The 17,486-nt window shown below is 39.4% G+C and overlaps 1 protein-coding gene across 2 annotated transcripts in view; it reads right to left on the reverse strand.

The window, feature by feature from the left end:
- fer (fer (fps/fes related) tyrosine kinase) overlaps positions 1–17,486 on the reverse strand; it is a 204,580-nt gene that overhangs the window by 116,034 nt on the left and 71,060 nt on the right. For both annotated transcript variants that reach the window (XM_080189038.1, XM_080189039.1), the window contains exons 6-9: positions 9,200–9,337; positions 8,422–8,541; positions 5,546–5,668; positions 1,987–2,176 (exon numbers count right to left, since the gene is read on the reverse strand). In XM_080189038.1, coding sequence (XP_080045164.1) covers positions 1,987–2,176; positions 5,546–5,668; positions 8,422–8,541; positions 9,200–9,337 — 571 coding nt within the window. The remainder of the gene's footprint in view (positions 1–1,986; positions 2,177–5,545; positions 5,669–8,421; positions 8,542–9,199; positions 9,338–17,486) is intronic.

The raw sequence follows: 17,486 nt of genomic DNA on the forward strand, positions 1-17,486 counted from the left end.
CCAAATAAATCTGTTGGACTTTAATCTGGTGTTGTGAGACTTCTTACTGTGTTTACCCCAGTCCAATGCCAGCATCTCCACATCATGACTACAAAAGCAGTGCAGTGGGATGGGAGATTCACCCCATGGTTTTTCCTACAATTTTTTACGTGTCAGCGATTGGAGTTCTGCATTCTGAGCAGAAATGTTCTTATTACTCATAAGCAGACAGACTAATCAACGTCTGTAAATGCTAACTTAAAATATCGCAGGAAACAGAAGAATTTCTACCTGCTGAGGTTCAAAATCATTTAATATCAACTGAGTACTTTGTCGTCTTTGTGCTTTAATTACAGATATCAATGAGCCCTCAATTTCTCTGCATAAAACTGCAAACAATCCATTTTATTTACTGGTCAATTAATTTTATTCAGAACTGTTTTACTGCTAAATTGTCAGCCTGTAGAGTATCGTACAAAATAACTACCATTGTTATTTTACTATTTCTCAATTTATTACATACGACCATTGGATTTACTGTTTAAATTCACCTACCATGAATAGGGATGACAAAACTCGATTATATTTAGAGTACTTGAACCGATTAAAGCTTGTGTGTGCTCCACTTTTTTTTTTACTATTTCTGTGACTAAAACAAATGTTACAGTGCCTGGTTTCCGCCAGCAGAGTCTCTCAGTAAACTACACAAGTGAAGCAAGAATGGAAAATTGCTCTGCAGCATTTTGGTTCAAAAATTCAAAGATCAGCCTTTAGAATTACCCAGTAGTTTCCACAGCATTAGTACAATCCCACAGATAACTATATTTTACTTTAATGATTAACAACTTAAATTGACTTTTTAGATAACTATTCTGTAAGTTCTTGAATAAATTATGATAAAACCTCATCGATAAATATCCTTTTATTCACCAAGACCTATGAATGGCTTAAGAATAATGGATACTTATCAGTGATCACAAAGACAGTAATCAGTTGCACTTTTGAGAGTTCTTGACTAAAGTCCAGATAAGGCCTTATCTAGGAATAGCCTTTGAACCAACATGTTCAATGAGAATAATAAATATCTGTGAATGATTACGAAGGCAGCAATCTAGGATTAGAAATCATGAGCGCACATTCGAGCCAAATATAACCATTGGTGTGAAACCTCAAAACTTCTCTCCCACTGAAAGCGAGTGAAAGAGAGGGAGAGTCTGTATGTATATTTTAATCACTTTTCCCTCTGTTCTTGGGGAGGGGATATGTCGCAAGATTGTCAAATTGTTCTCACAAACCTTGCTACTGACTGTTCAAGAGTAGTTTTGGCAGTGGCCTGGGAACAAGTGGCCCTTCAGCCACTACTTGACAATGGTGGTGCAAAGCTCAAGAAAGTTGAATTACTTGGCTAACAAACTGCAAGTCATAATCCATGATATGTGGTAGATAAAAAATACACTGTTCTTTCAAATATCTATCTACTGAATTTGCTATTAAAAAATGGCTGATCTCAGGGTTGAAAAAATGTGTACTTCTTCAGACAAATCATTTTATTTATCGCCTTCAGGTTCAATCAGATTAAATTAGAAATAACATGTGGCATTAAATTTAAGAAAATAGTCATAATTTAATATACTTCCAATTTTGCCATTTATGCAGTCCATTGAAAGCCAAATTCCAATTAATGCAGCTTTCTCTTCCCCATGGAAACAGTTAATTTTCAAATAAAAATCTGATGGATCAATTAATCTAATTACACAATCTTTCTATCTTGTGGGATCAACTTTTATCTAATGCAAATTTATTGAAATGTGCTGGCCCTCAAGCCCATTTGAGGGTCCTACCCAGCAGATTGAAGCCATCATATTAGTGAAAGACAGTGTACTTTATAAGTCTGTAATGAGTAGCTCATCATGAAGCTAATGATGTTTCATCTGAAGTTTCATTTTTTTCTTTCAATTGCTATATTTGAATGAATGCTATTTTAAGGCATTTTGTATATAGACCTACCATTGAAGTAATCGATCTTGCATCATCTTCATAGGCTAGTACTGGAGGTGGTTCTTTCCCATCATTCTCTTTGACCTTTTGATCCAACAGATCTTTCTGTGACAACAGTTTAGCCTCAGTACATTTCATCTGCTGCACAGTCTGTCTCAGTTCTTCCAGTGCCTGCTTCTGACTCAGCAGTAATGCAATGCTGGTGAAAAGAAATTATATTTTCAACACCTTCAATATAAAAAAAAGACACAAAACAAGTAAAACAACTCTGCACAAATTATTTTAAGCATAGATGTCACTGCTCGAAAGAAAAACTCAAGTCACTGCTAAAGCCTGAACCAAGAAGAAAAGTCATCATGACATTGCAGGAGTTTCAGTTATGTGGAGAGACTAAAGCAGCTCAGACAATTCTCCTAAGAGCAGAGAAAAAGGGTAAAAGAATTGCGCAATCAAAAATCATAAAAGGCTTTGATAATGTAAATAAGGAGGAATTGATTCCAGTGGCAGAAGATCAGTAGCCAGAGTGCACAGCTTTTATAAAATTGGCAAAAGAAATAAAGACAACATGTCTTTTAGGGAAGGAAACCTGCCGTCTTTACCTGGACTGGTTTGCATGTGACTCCAGAGTAAGAAGTCTCACAACACCAGGTTAAAGTCCAACAGGTTTATTTGGTAGCAAAATCCACTAGCTTTCGGAGCACTGCTCCTTTGTCAGGTAAGTGCCTTCATTAGTCTGAGAAAGTAGAGGCATTGGTGGGCTTTCTTAACTATAGTGTCAGCATGGGAGGGAGGTTGGGGTTTCAGGGAATGTCAAATTTGGGCTGTTTACAAGCATGGAAGAAGAGAACAGAATTCTCTTGGACAAGGAGTCAGTTCAATTTCACATACTTAAGCACTTGAAAGACATATTGCTCAGAAACAAGAGTATAAAAATATACTCAAACAGCAGCATTATGTATGGGTTAACATCTGTAATTCTCTATTACTTGTTTTTTTTCAATGACAGTCAGAAAGTCTGAGGGAGACACTTAGTTAGAAATCCTGGAAACTAGCCATTTGTCTAGTCTCTCAATTGGGAACGACAGAATGAAAAATTAGCAGGAAATTGTTTGTACAAATGCATTTCCTCCAGAATTTCAAAATGGCTGTTAAAAATGATCTGGGACAGAAGAGAAGTTGGAATCAAAGTAGTAAACAAACACTGGGCAAAATAAACAAAAGTGAACAAAAGGGCATTAATGAGCTACTTCCACATCCTCAGCATATCAAAAATGCTTCACAGCATATTAGTGACTTCCCAAAATGCACTCTTGTTGCAGTAAAAAGTGGCAGCTGATTTGCACTTATACAATTCCAAATAGAGGAACGAGGGAGTGACCAAGTGTTGGCTAGGAGACCAGAAGAATTTCCTGCTATTCTTTAAGTACTGGTTTGGGATCTTTATGTCTGTCTAAAATGGGACACAAGACTTGAACATAGTATATTGTTCAAAATATGATAGTTCTGACTGTACAGCACTTAAATTTCTGCTTGCAATTTACACTGATGTCTTTGCAGCAGCCAAAACTTAATCTTCTGATTCAAAAGTAACAGTCGCACCCAAGGTTAACGTCTAAAAGGTCACAATTAAGTTTTCTGATGATAGTTATCAGGAACTAAGCATACAAATGACTAAAAGATCAAATCAGCATGACAATTATTGGAATTTGATGCTCCCAATCATGCCAAAATAACCACACTGAACTAGGTAGGTACACCTTCAGAGAATTTCTTCTGCCTCTTGAGTGATTGATCTCTATAGGATGAGAAGTCAGCAGACCTGCAGAAATCCATAAAGTTTACTGACGATTGTTGGGAAGCAAATAAAAGCACAGTAGTGATCCCTAATATGAGAGTGCTCAAGTGTAGAATCCCTCATCTCTAGGAGCTTTTTTTTTATAAAGAAAGCAGTAAGTCACTTGGCTTCAGCAAGAATATGTAAATTGATCACTTGAATTTCTTTTTAATTACTAGATGGTTTGTGTTAAACTAAAAGCAAAATGCTGCCTCTAATTTAAAATAAAAATAGAAAATGCAGAAAACACGGATTGGTCAAGCAGCATTGTTTCATGCCTTCATACAAGAGGGCATGGTCTCAATATGCCAGCAAGTCCACTGCTCAGAGATCGGGGTGCCATCTTAGAAGGGTGTCCTGAAGAGAACCTGAATGAACCGCCCCACCTCCTCCCACACACACAGAAGGGTCTCAGGAGCACCCCCCACCTCCCGATCGTCAGCATTTTTCTACCATGTCATAGTGTCAACCTGGCAATGCCAGCTTGCATTGTTAGGGAACATTGCCAGATCACTGACTGGCCATGTCCCTCTTCCCCCAGGGGCTATACTTATTTTTACAACCCTGGAGACACCATTGCAAAGGTTCACATGCACCTGTTGTAAATGTATCAGTGTGATGATACGGCAGCACCCACTGAATGTTTGGTGAGTGGAAGCCACGGAGAGAGTACTCACTAATAACATTAATGAGCTTTCTGTGATTTCGTGGTTTGTTTCATGCCTCTCTATGAGCAAGGGGCCAGTAAGGCATGAAATATGCTCTCCGGAGTTTGAGCATGTGCCGCCATTCCCAGAGACAATGAATGCAGGCTCAAAATCACCCCCTGTATTTCCTAACTGACATCACAACATATGTGCCAGAAACTAAAAATGAAGATGTTGGATATTGGGCTCCCATTAATTGCATTCAGGATTTAAGTCTCCGCTTTGAGCTATTCAAGCTGAGTTATACTCAGCAAATAATCTGCACTAGTACCCAAAGTATAGGGATTGCCTCATGGTTAAAAAAAAAACATATCTTTCTGTCATCAAAGGGATCATCTACCCTGCACTCTATCAGATTGCTTGTTTTTGTTGCAGAATAGCATAGAGGCAGGAAAACAACACAAATGGAGACAAAACAACTGCCATTTTAACAAATGAAATGCTTACTAAAAAGTAAGACTGATTCTGCAAATTATCCAAGTGTTGGGTCCGTTCATTCCTCAGAATAGGCGGGGACAGCACTGAATAACTTTTTTGTTTGTTGAATAACTTTTATTGAATAAAACTTAAAATTAACGTTACAGAAAAGGAAAAGGAGAGAAATAGAGATACCAGCAAAATCCAGTATTGTGCTGGTCAAAGAACTCAAAACATACTCTGGATTGAATTGACTAAACATCGACCTGTATCTATAATAGAAGTTAATTCATCTGTGTTACTGAAATTGTTGATACAAACTGTGTCTCTCACTCTTGTAAACAATTTGCAGCTGTGATCATCAAGGCTTTGTTTATGAAAAAGCCTTGCTTGCATTGTACTTTCAAAAAAAATGTAGTCAATTTTTAAGCGCGTCCCAGCATTCCCAGCTAAGTTTTAAAACGTGGCAAAGTTAGCTTTAAAGCTTAGCATAGTTAGTTGCATAAGCAGAAATATCTTAAAATGCAGTCTTTTGCGTTGAAAAGATTCCACACCTAGTGTAAGTCGCAATAACTCAAGCTTGAATTGACTTAGAATATTTGGTACATACTCAGATTTCTTTTCATACGTCATTACAGTTTCTGCAATTTTTCGTTCCAATTCTACCATTATTTCTTCCTTGCTGGCAATAGTACGTTGAGTTTGGACCAAGTCTTCAGTTGTTGTTTTTAACCTATGAATAAAGACAGTATCAATGGCAAATTAGCTTTTGCTGAAATATTTGAAATTGTTACTTTCTTTCAAGAAAACAAGTTCCTAAGGAGTTCATTCAGAGATTCTACAGTTATTTAACGCCAAAACTGATGAAACAAAGGAGCTTTAAGAATTACCAACAAAAACTAGATCAGGATTATTAAAAAGTTTGTTTAAGAGATAATTATTGTCATAATCTTCCTAAGGCCAGTCTTACATCAACATCACTTTTATTTACAAAGTCTCAAAATGCCACTCAGCAGCAAGTGTACAGGTTAGCCAGCCTGAGTATACATGCTCAGTTTCCCCAAATCTTTCTTCATAGAACAGTCTTACCATCCTGGGGAAAAGTCTGGTGAACCTTCAGAGCACTCCTTCAATAGTAATAATATCCTTCCAAAGTAAAGAGGCCAAAACTGCTCACACAACTCCATGTGCAGTCAAAACAAGATTTTATTTAACTGAAGTAAGGCTTTAGTCCTGCAGTCAAACCTACATTCTGACTGAAGCCAAGTAAAGCAAAAAAGGGATATGAGGAAGCTCTGGCTGATAAAAGGAGGGAAAATCCCAAGCTATTCTCCAAGTATATCAATGGGAAATGTTTACTTTTACTTGTTCATGTCACAAATAGGCTTGCGTTCATACTGCAATGAAATTGCTGTGAAAATCCCCTAGTTGGCACACCCCAACACCTGTTCGGGTACACTGAGGGAGAATTTAGCATGGCCATTGCACCCAAACAGCACGTCTTTTGGACTGTGGGAGCAAACTGGAGCACCTGGAGGAAACCTATGCAGACCGGGGGGTGTGCAGACTCCGCACAGATAGTGATCCAAGCTGGAAACTGAACCCAGGTCTCTGGCGCTGCAAGACAACAGTGCTAAACACATGCCACCATACAGGGAAAGAATAGGACCCATGAGGGACTAAAGGGGTAATCTATGGGTGAAGCTAGAGGACACTGGCAGCATGTTGAGAGAATACTTCATATCCATCTTCACCCTAGAGAATGAGGATGAAGGTATGGAATTCAGGGGGAAGAGACTGCGAGGCTCTTGAGCAAATTGCCATAGGTAAGGACAATGTAGACAAATTGCAAGGTCTGGATGAATTGTGTCCCAGACTGATGTCTGAGGCAAGGGAGATTGTAGGAGCTCTGACACAAATTTCCAATTCCTCTCCAGCCACAGGGAAAGTGCCAGAGGACTGGAGAACAGCTAATGTGGTTCCATTATACAAAAAGGGTTGTTGAGATAAACCAGGGAACTACCAGTGAGTCTCACATCAGTGGTAGGGAAACTACTGGAGAAACTTCTGAAAGAGAGCATGTATATCCACTTGGAGAGGCAAGGCTTGATCAGGGATAGTCAGCATGGTTTCGTCAAAGGGAGATCACGTCTGACAAGTTTGATTGAATGTTTTGAGGAGGTGACAAGATGTGTAGATGAGGGTAGTGCAGTTGATGTAGTTTACATGGATTTCAACAAAGCCTTTGACAAAGTTTGAAAAGGCACATAGGATACAGGGTAATTTGATAAAGTGGATTCAGAATTGGCTCAGTTGTGGGAGACAGAGGGTTAAGACAGAAGGCTGCTTCAGTGACTGAAAGCCAGTGTCTGGTGGCATACCACAGGGATCTGTGCTGAGTCCCCTGTTATTCATCATTTATATAAATGACATTGCTGAGTATGTGGGAGTAGGGTTACTAAGTTTGCAGATGATGCAAAGATTGGCCAGGTGGTTAACAGTGAGGTGGAATATTTTGGGCTCCAAGATGATATTGACAGCATGATAAAATGGGCAGATAAGTGGCAGATGGAATTTAATCCTGAAAAAAGTGTGAGGTGACGTACTCGGAAGGAGTCATTTGACAAGTAAGTATTCAATCAACAGCATGACATTAGGAAGTTCTGTGGAAAAAAGGGACCATGGCATGTTTGTCCATAGATCTCTCAAGATAGAAGGGCATGTTAGTAGGGTGGTGAAAGAGGCGTAGGAGACACTTGCCTTTTATCAACTTATCAGATTCCAAAAGCAGGGAAGGCACATTGGAGTTGGATAGAACTTTGGTGAGGTCACAACTCGCGTTGTGTGTGCACTTCTAGTTGTCACATTTTAGGACGGATGTGATTGCACTGGAGGGTTTGCAGAGAAGATTCACCAGGATGCTGCCTAGAATGGTACATTTTAGGTTATGAAGAGAGGTTGGATAGGCTTTTTTTTTGTTGGAGCAGAGAAGACTGAGGAGTGCTTTGATTGAGATGTATAAAATTATGATGGCATGGATAGCGTGGATAAGGAGCAGTTGTTCCCCTAAATGGAAGGGTCAGTCGGAGGGAACATAGGTTCAAAGCAAGGGGCAGGAGGCTTATGTGGGTGTGAGAAAAACATTTTTACCCAAAGAGTAGTGATGGTCTGGAATGTGCTCCTGGGAGGGTGGGAGAGGTAGTTTACCTCACATCCTTGAAAAGAAGTATCTGGATAAGTACTTAGCACATTATATCATCCAAATCTATGGGTCAAGTGTTGGTAAATGGGATTAAGTGTGAGGTCAGGTGCTTCTTGCATGTCGGTGCAGACTTGACGGCCGAAGGGTCTCTTCTGCAACGTTGAATTCTATGATCAAATATTACCAGAACTGTTTTTGTTAAATACCAATATCCCAAAATATTTACTTTTTCAAATGTTGCAAAATTACACAGCATTGGCATAACAGACAGATCTCAAACTTACATCGTCTGTAAACTCTCTGCTGTTAAACTGTTCCACAAAATCTCATTGACTTGAAGATTTTCCATGTCCTCCAATAACATAACATCAAACTCAATACTTGCCTCTTTAATGGGCTGCGACCTGCAAAAAAAATGAAGCAATATGCTCAAAATAAATTCTAAACATCTAAGTTATACTTGGTTGTAGCCTCTGGAAATTGTTAACTGAAGTTTGAGTTACATTGTAAAAATGCAGAACATTACTGAAAAGGAATTTAGTTACAAACTACAATTCCCCAGCAATGAACTGTTACTAACATGTACCAAACCAAAACTTTGCTTTTAAACATTCTTCACCTCCAATATGTAAACAAATCTTTTCCATTAATATGAATAATTGTCCTAATTTTTGCATAGTGCTTAATTATTTCATCTCTAGGTCAAACAGCTGAGAGTTCAAGCCCCAACTCCTTTGCTTCATGAGACACTGAAGTTTCATCATTCAGATTTGCCTGTTGAGACTAACATTCATTTATTCACTATTCAAAGAGAAGCGAAAAAGTTCTATTCATATCCTGGATGACATGTAATTCCCAATCATCAAAACAGATTATCTGGTTATTTACTCCATTATTCAGGGGCTTTGCTGTGTGCATATTGGTTTCCACATTTCCAACCAAATAGTGATCATATCTCAAAAGTACTGCACCTTGCCTAGTGAGGACTGGAATATAGAAATGCTATGTAAATAAAAGTCCATGTGTTATGTTCACTATTAGATCACATAAGGAATACTTCACCTATGATTTTCAATGAAGTGGTTGTATTCGGAACTGGGGTTGATTTGTTCAATAGAATTGAGGACATCGTTGTGGATATTTACTATCTCTTCAGTCACAAGGCTCGTTATTTTTACATATTCTTCTAGAATTCCCTTTCTACAAAAGCAAAGCAAAAAGAAAAAGAAAATTGAAATCACTATGAAGAACATTCTTGCTTTCTAGTTCATAAGTATTCAATTTCACTATTACCAATCTATTTGAAGAAAATTGCACTAACATTTTGCTGGTGGTAATTTTTCACCACACTTGTGCATTTCAAGGCCTAGTATTGTATTCCAAGGTAGGTGATCAGTATTGAAGAGATTCACAGGACTCAAGCAGTTCAATGGATGATGGGTTTGACTTTAAAAATAAATACAAGGAAAAGGTTTGTGAAAACAAGGAGGAAGTGGGCAAGACAGAAGGATCTCTGGTTCTCAAAAAGGAACACTTAGAATACAAGAGTTTAATGCTACAAATGGCACAATAATGACACTGAGGGAACAGGAACACTCCAGTTTCAGAGAAACATCCACAAATGAATGACCAGAGGAGACTGCTACAGTAGAAAGCAGATAGAATATAGCACAACTTGAAATTGAAGATGACGATACTGAAGTCAGTTGGTTATGATGCATGGAACCAATACAGCATAGAAAGTCAAAGGAGACATGAGCCCACAGATTCGTTTAATCAGGTATGGCCACTCTGAATAAATTGTAATTTACAGAGGGGAGCTGAGGAAGGCAGCTAAATTGATTAGAGAAATGAAATCATGAGGTAGAGTTGGCCAATTCGGTTGGAGGAGCCAATTTAGTTGACACTGCCACTTGAATTTGCATCAGTATCTCAATGGTGATTACAACAACTAAAGGAGATATTCTAGCAAACATATTAATCCACTTGCTGCATCTGGCACTTAAAGCACTGAAATTGCCACTCAGAAATCAGAGGGATTCAGTTAACGGATTACTGACTTGTTAAGGTGTCAGTGATTAGTGTCACTTAGTCCTGTTAAACATTAACCAGAATTACAATGGAAGGAATTGTATTTATTAGTACAAGGATTGAAGTAAAACTTCCTGAATATTAGATGCAATGCATAAGTAGAAGCTAGAGGTTGAAATGTACAAATAAGTTAACAGGGTTGAGCACAATGCAATTCTTACATTACGAAATCAGTTGAGGAAGGAAAAATGATTAGGCCACCTCACCAAACGACAGTCTAGAGACATTAATTTCTTAGTCTATTTGTCCCAAAAACATATGCAGTGAGCAGTGTTAAAGATTTTTTAAAAATCCCTTTCCCTTCCTCATTGTCTTTGATGAAAAAAAATCATACTCTAACTATCAACTAGAATTAGAGGCCACAGATTCAAAAATAATTGGTAAAGGGTGAAGTGATGAGGGGAAAAACTTTTAAAACCAAGAGGAAGGCTAAAGTCTGGAAGCAACTCGCTGAGAAGATGGGCAGCTTCGATCCAGGTATTCAGAAAGGAATTGGGTTGTGATCTGAAAAGAAAGACTACAAGGTAGGGGAGTGGAACGTGGCTGTCTTTCAGGCAGTCAGTGCAGATACAGTAAACTGAGTAGAGTCCTTCCGCACTGTAACAACCGAGTGATTCTGTGATAATCTAAAACAATACACTCAAAGTCACAAGGTTTCAAATTATGGGTCGCAATCCCAATGGGGCTGCAATAGCCCTATTTTGGGTTGCATTCACCCGATCAACTGCCCAGTCTGCAGGCAGTGAGCAGAGCCCAGAGCGAAGAGGGAAAGGTGTGATAGGCAAAATGGCTTTTCTGCACGGTAGGGATTCCATGAGGGAAAGAGAGACCAGGGATGGCAGGAGGGAACGAGGGGCCAGGAATGGTGAGAAGAGAAGAGACCATGTCGGGGAAACTGAGGAAAAGCTAAATGGTGTGTGCGTGTGTGCACACAGCTATAGTGCGAGGAGATTGATCATTAATGTACACATGGGGGCTTCGCTATGTTTCCTGTCACCAGGGAATTTTGAGGGCTTGGCTGAAATTTGAGTACATAAAATAACATCTCTACCAAGTACTTTAAAACAGGCCTGTTTTCATACTTACAAGATATTATTTGCAAACTTTGAAAAATATGCACTGAATGCTATAATACTGCTTTATTGCTGGTTTGTTTTTGCTGACATCTGGGCTCACATTCATTTTCAAAAATTAAAAGTGGGGTCACATTAGATAACAGCTTGGGAAGCACTGCCCACATTTTGATTTTACATCATGAAAAACAACTTAGGCTGATTCTGCATTTATATTTAACTGTCACTGGTAGCATCACGTTTGTAAGTGCTCAGCAACACTTGACATTCCGACAATACTGCTGTTTTCTTTCTCTGGTGAGACTATTAAGAACCAATTGTACATGCTGCCTGCAGAAGTACATATTCATACTGAATTCATGCACTTTCAAGCATGAAGCAAATTCATTTAGTTGGTACTCACCAAAAGATAACAGCAGACAAGGGGAATATATTTTACTTTGTGCTTCCAGAGCTGGTCTCAGTTGTTTGCAGATCAGAAATAGTACAGAAACAACAATACAGTTGTTTCAGCTTCAAAATCCTTCAACTGCCATTCATCCAAATACACAGAAGCTAGTACAGCACTTTCATTACTTGTGATATCATATTGTCAAATGCAAACAAGTTTTTAGTTTTTCTCATTATGAAGGAAAAGTAGTTTCATGATATAATTTTCTGCAAGTAGTTACGATAAACTATATTACACAATCAAATTTAGGAAATACAACAAGTAAAAAGATATAGCATGGTGTCTGGCATATAGCAGTTTCTTCACTGAGCCAAGCCAAGGACAAGGCATGGCCTCAGAGGAATAAAGGTCAGTTCAATACAACAGATTCATCACCTTGCTCTCAAACCATCTTCTGCTCCTATAAATGGTCTTCCTCCTCTTCCTTCCCATCTTTGCCTTCTCCTCTCCACCACCACACTTCCATGATTATAATTCAAATGATTTTTTTTTCTATACCCCTTCCCTAAAGTCTGGACAGAGCCTCCACAATTACATTTTTTCCTGGCCCCACACACAATTCTTGGGCTGAAGGTCTGCAGCATCAAACTCCAACAAAAGAGCTGAAGATTCTTCATAAGGAACTTCACTATGAACACCAATGGTTTATGATCAGTATAAATAAATCTTCTCTTGGATTATTTGAAATATTCACTCCACACACAAGAACCAAGCAAGGTCTGACTCTTCCTTCTCAATGCAAGTATTTTTGTTGACATGTATCAAGTTTTTTTTAAAAAGTAACCAACTGAAAGCTCTACACCAGTGTCATCCTTTTGTAACATAACTGCTCCTATGTCTCTTACCACTGGCATCAAAAACTACTTTGAAAACCCTATTGAAATTTGGAGCAGCAAAACCAGGTCCTTTCATTAAACCACCTCATCTCTCAAAAGGTTGCCTGACAAGATTTTAATTGAGGTTGATTTCATGCTTTTCTTCAAAAAATGTTTTGGAAAAAAAACAATTATCAGCAGAAATTCAGGACAAATCTCCTGTATACACTGATCAGCACATATCAGGGAGTCACTGACATTCTATTACCTTAACAGCTCGCCAAGGCATCTCTCGAGTCCTCACTACTTACAGCCTACCAACAAAAGCATTCTTGCTGCTACAAGCCTCTTCTTCAGGCTCCCAATACCGAGTGGTTTCCTTCACCCATGGTTTCTACTGATGATCATCTAAGTCCTCTACTCTTGGACTTCACCCTGATAACCCCTGGGTTCTGTCTCTGTGCCCCAAAAATCCCCTTGTTACTGGGCCCCGCAATTGTTGTTTATTCCACGATGCAGATGTACTGCCTGATCCCTGTAGCTATCGAGGTATCACTGCCATCCATGCCACAGTTCACACATGCATCAGAACCTTCTGGGCCTCCCAGGAAACGCAGTCCTTGGTCTCTGGCAAGGGGGAGATGGTGTTGTAGTGGTAACTCACTGGACTAGTAACCCAGGAACCAAAGCCAATGCTATGGAGACACGGATTCAAATCCCACCACAACAGCTGGTAGAATTTAATTTAATAAATCTAGAATATAAATCTGGTTTCAATTACTGTGACTGTGAAACTATGACCAGTGTGCTAAAAACCCACGTGGCTCACTAATGCGCTGTAGCGAATTAGTTGACTCCAGAACCACAACAATAAAAGTCAACAAAAAGCCTGTGAAATGACCTAGCAAGCCACACAATCCAAAGCCAATTCAGGTTGTGCAATAAATGCTAGTCCTGTTGCAATGCATCAATTCAAAGACACCAAAAAGTTAGGTTCACATTTCTTAACACAGGGAAAATTTTAACAAATTATTTCTTTCCAGCTCTGGCAGCACTGCTTGGACTTGGGTTTTGTTCATCAACATTTCTCATTTGGCTCTTGCACTTCCTCTATGACAGCAGGACACATGGCCCATCTCATTCTTGTAGTGGTGTAGCACACAGTAAATCACCAATCTGGATAAATGCTTGGGGCTATATTACAGGTCATGAATCTTTGTTTGAGAACAATCTCTGATTTCTGCACACTTCTTATGGGACTGGTGCTCAGCCTCTTGTCCAGGCCACTGTCTCCAGGGAGCAAGGCTGCTAGCCTGGGTTAAAGATGGGGGAAATTGAGTACTGCCATAAAGCCAGTAGGGAAATAGGCACAGGTCTGCATTAATCGATATCTTAGATCACAGCCACCAAAGCACTGAAAAAGTGGAACGACTTCCTATTATAAAACATGACTGGTTGTTGAAGCAGGAAGGCAGGGCAATGTGCAAGCAGCCCTCATCCTAGGGAAATCTAGTGATGTGGACAAAACTGATAGTTCTTGTCTCCTATTCTGCAGCATGCATTGAAAGCTATGCATTGTTTGTTGCCTCCTTCCAAACAGAGTACCTATCAGATTGACAGCAAATTGACAGCCATCTGTGGCAGCCTGAAACAAACACATCATCTACACTGATATTTGAGCACTGCATTAAAAAAGGCTGCTGGCAGCATCTGTAAGGAGAGAAAAGAGCTGATGTTTCAAGTCCAGATGAACCTTTGTCAAAGGTCTGTAAAGCAGTGACTTCTGTCTTGAACACAGCTGTTATTTCTAACCAAAATGAGTAACATTATGTTCCAAGCATAAGAAAAGGAGAGAATGCAATGTTACAAAAATACCAACGTCTCCAACTGGGAGCTTGAAACACCAGAATAAATTATTGCAAGATCACTGTGTATGCAATGGAAGCCTCAACATCCAATTGATGAAACATGCAAGAATAAATAGCCTTTGCAAGAGTCATTAGTACTGCTCGGACTTGGATCCAAGCCTAGTCAAAGGAGCTTAGTAGAGCTGAAGAATATTGAGATAGTGATGGGCAAGGCCAAGATGAGAGTTAAACACAAAGCTGAGTATTTATCTGGGCAACCAAATTTCAAATGGATTGAAGTTTAACGACAGTGGAGGATGGACTGAATGGTCAGAAACACAAGTCTGAAAATAGAATCATGCAGTGCCGAAGAGGCCCTTCCACCCATCGAGTCGACACCAACACATCAGATGGTGATAACATGGATGAAGGTTCAGCAGCACATGAGCATAGACAGATGTTACTGAGATGGAGGCAGCCACTCCGTGATGGGAGAGGATAGGATCTGAAACTTGTTTTGTGATCAGCAAGAATTCAGAAGTTGCATACAATCAAGCTCAGCCCAACAATGAACTGGGCGATGAAAATAGGTGACAACGATGGAGTTTGTGCTAGCTTCTGATGATGGACTCCAGTATTGGCCATGTTCAAGTCAAGAAAATGCTACTCACCCAAAACTAGAAAGATTTCAAGTAGAAATGCATCTGCCTCAAAACTCCAAAAATAGAAATCTGCTTTCTCTCACCTCCATGACTATATCAATGGAAAAATCAGAACAAGCTGGTAAACCCATCCTAAATGTCACCTGTTCCACCAGCATCATACCCAACAAACTGAATGAATGCTTAAAGTTGACAAAACTGCATGCAAGGATTAAATTCTGGTAGACGCTAAGCCACAGGCGTCATTACTCTAAGGCAGCAAAAGCAATAAATTTTAATTCTTAGCCTGCTGCTACTCATGGTCAAGTGATGAGTAGCAGCAGGCTAAGAATTAAAATTTATTGCTGCAGTACATTATCACATACTAGCTGGATCAGTGCTCAAACAATATTGACAAACACCTAAAATAATTACAATTATTGACATAGGGATGGGTGCTTGGAAATATTTCCACCCATTTACACTTTTGTACTGCAGCATGAATTTGGGGGTTCTGTTGTTCTGACGTTTTAAAAAGGAAATGACTCAATTGCAGAGCCTTCCTTTGAACTTACTTAAATGATTGGCATCAACACAGCTGTTCTTAAAGTTTACTTAATAGTTTTCAAGAAGCTATTCTGAAGATGGATAGAATAAAATGCAGAGTTGACAGTGGAATTCACAATAACGAAACTGCTACTTCAATCCTGATCATTTCCACCACTCACAGTAGTTTTCCACCCATCTACTCTGATTGCTGCGCAAGGATGAGCCAAATGTGAAAGGAACAAAGATCAACCATAGAAAAAATACACATGTTAAATTTACCACGCAAATAAATCTAAAGGCCTTTTCTATGCCATAATGACTATATGATATGATTCTGACTCATGTACAAAGTCAATATAAACACAAAAGAAAAAATTACATAATCCTTACACCAACTTTAACATTAGCAGTTTCTGCACATGTACATTTACTGCATTTACGTTGTCCTTCTAAGTCTTGCAATATGCTGAATTTATGAGACTGAAGTGTTCTGGTGTTTTTGTGCCATGGAGCTAGAGATGTATTCCTATCCCATGCTAAATATGCTTTGTATCACAAAACTATAGAAGTACAACTTTAAATACAACTAGCTCACAGATTACAGAAGACACTTGCAACTCGCACTGAAAAATAGTAATGTGAATCTAAATACATACGAATCTTCCAGTATGCAAAATGGTGGGACCTGCTGAAGGCAGAGAAATAAAAACAAAAGGGAACAGTGAAACATTTGCATAGGCAGCTCAGTGGTTTGCACTGCTGCCCCATAGTGCCAGGGACTTGGGTTCAATTCCGGCCTTGGGTCACTGTGTGGAGTTTGCACATTCTTCCAGTGTCTGTGTGGGTTTCCTCCCACAGTCCAAAGATGTGCGGATTAGATGGATTATCCATGCCAAATTGACCCTAGTGTCAGGGGGATTAGCAGGGTAAATACAAAAGAACAGTACAGCAGAGGAACAGGCTTTTCAACTCTCCAAGCCTGCGTCAATCACATTTACCTATCTAGGCCAACCGCTTATATCCTTCAATTTCCCGTTTGCTCATATACCTATCAAGAAGTCTTAAATGTGGCTGAAGTAACTGCATCAACCACCTCACTTGGCAGTGCATTCCAAGCCCCCCCCCACCCTTCACCCTCCGTTTAAAAAAACTTCCCCCGCAGATCTCCATTGAATCTCCCCCCCTTATCTTGAACTTGTGCCCTGGGAAAAAGCTTCTAACTATTCACCCTATTTATATCTCATAATTTTATTAACTTCTATCAAATAGCTCCTCAGCTTCCATCTTTCCAGGGAGAACAATCCCAGTTTATTCAATCCATCTCTCCTCATAGCTAATACCCTCCATACCTGGCAACACCCTGACAAACCTTTTCTGCGCTCTCTCCAAAGCCTCCATGTCCTTCTGGAAGTTTGGTGACCGGGATTGGACAGAGTATCCCAAATGTGGCCTAACCAATATTTTATACAACTAACATAATTTGCCAACTTTTATACTTGATGCCCCGTCCAATGAAGGCAAGCATGCCATATGTTTTCTTCACCATCTTTTCTACCTGTGCTGCCACTTTTAAGGATCTGTGGACCTATAATTCCAGATCTACATCTACGCTCCTGATTGTTCTGCCATTTATTTTATAGGTCCCACCTGAATTGGATCCACGAAAATGCATCATCTCCCATTTGTCTGGATTAAATTCCATCTGCCATTTCCCCACCCAATTTTCCAGTCTATATCCAGCTGCATCATCTGATAATCTTCATCACTATCTGCAACTCTGCCAATCTTAGTATCATCCACAAACTTGCTCATCAGATCAGCTACGTTTTCTTCCACATCACTTATATACATTACAAACAGCAGAGGTCCCAGCACTGATAAG

This window comes from Carcharhinus amblyrhynchos, chromosome 5 (assembly GCF_965287045.1).
Source record: "Carcharhinus amblyrhynchos chromosome 5, sCarAmb.v2.hapA, whole genome shotgun sequence".
NCBI lineage: Eukaryota > Metazoa > Chordata > Chondrichthyes > Carcharhiniformes > Carcharhinidae > Carcharhinus > Carcharhinus amblyrhynchos.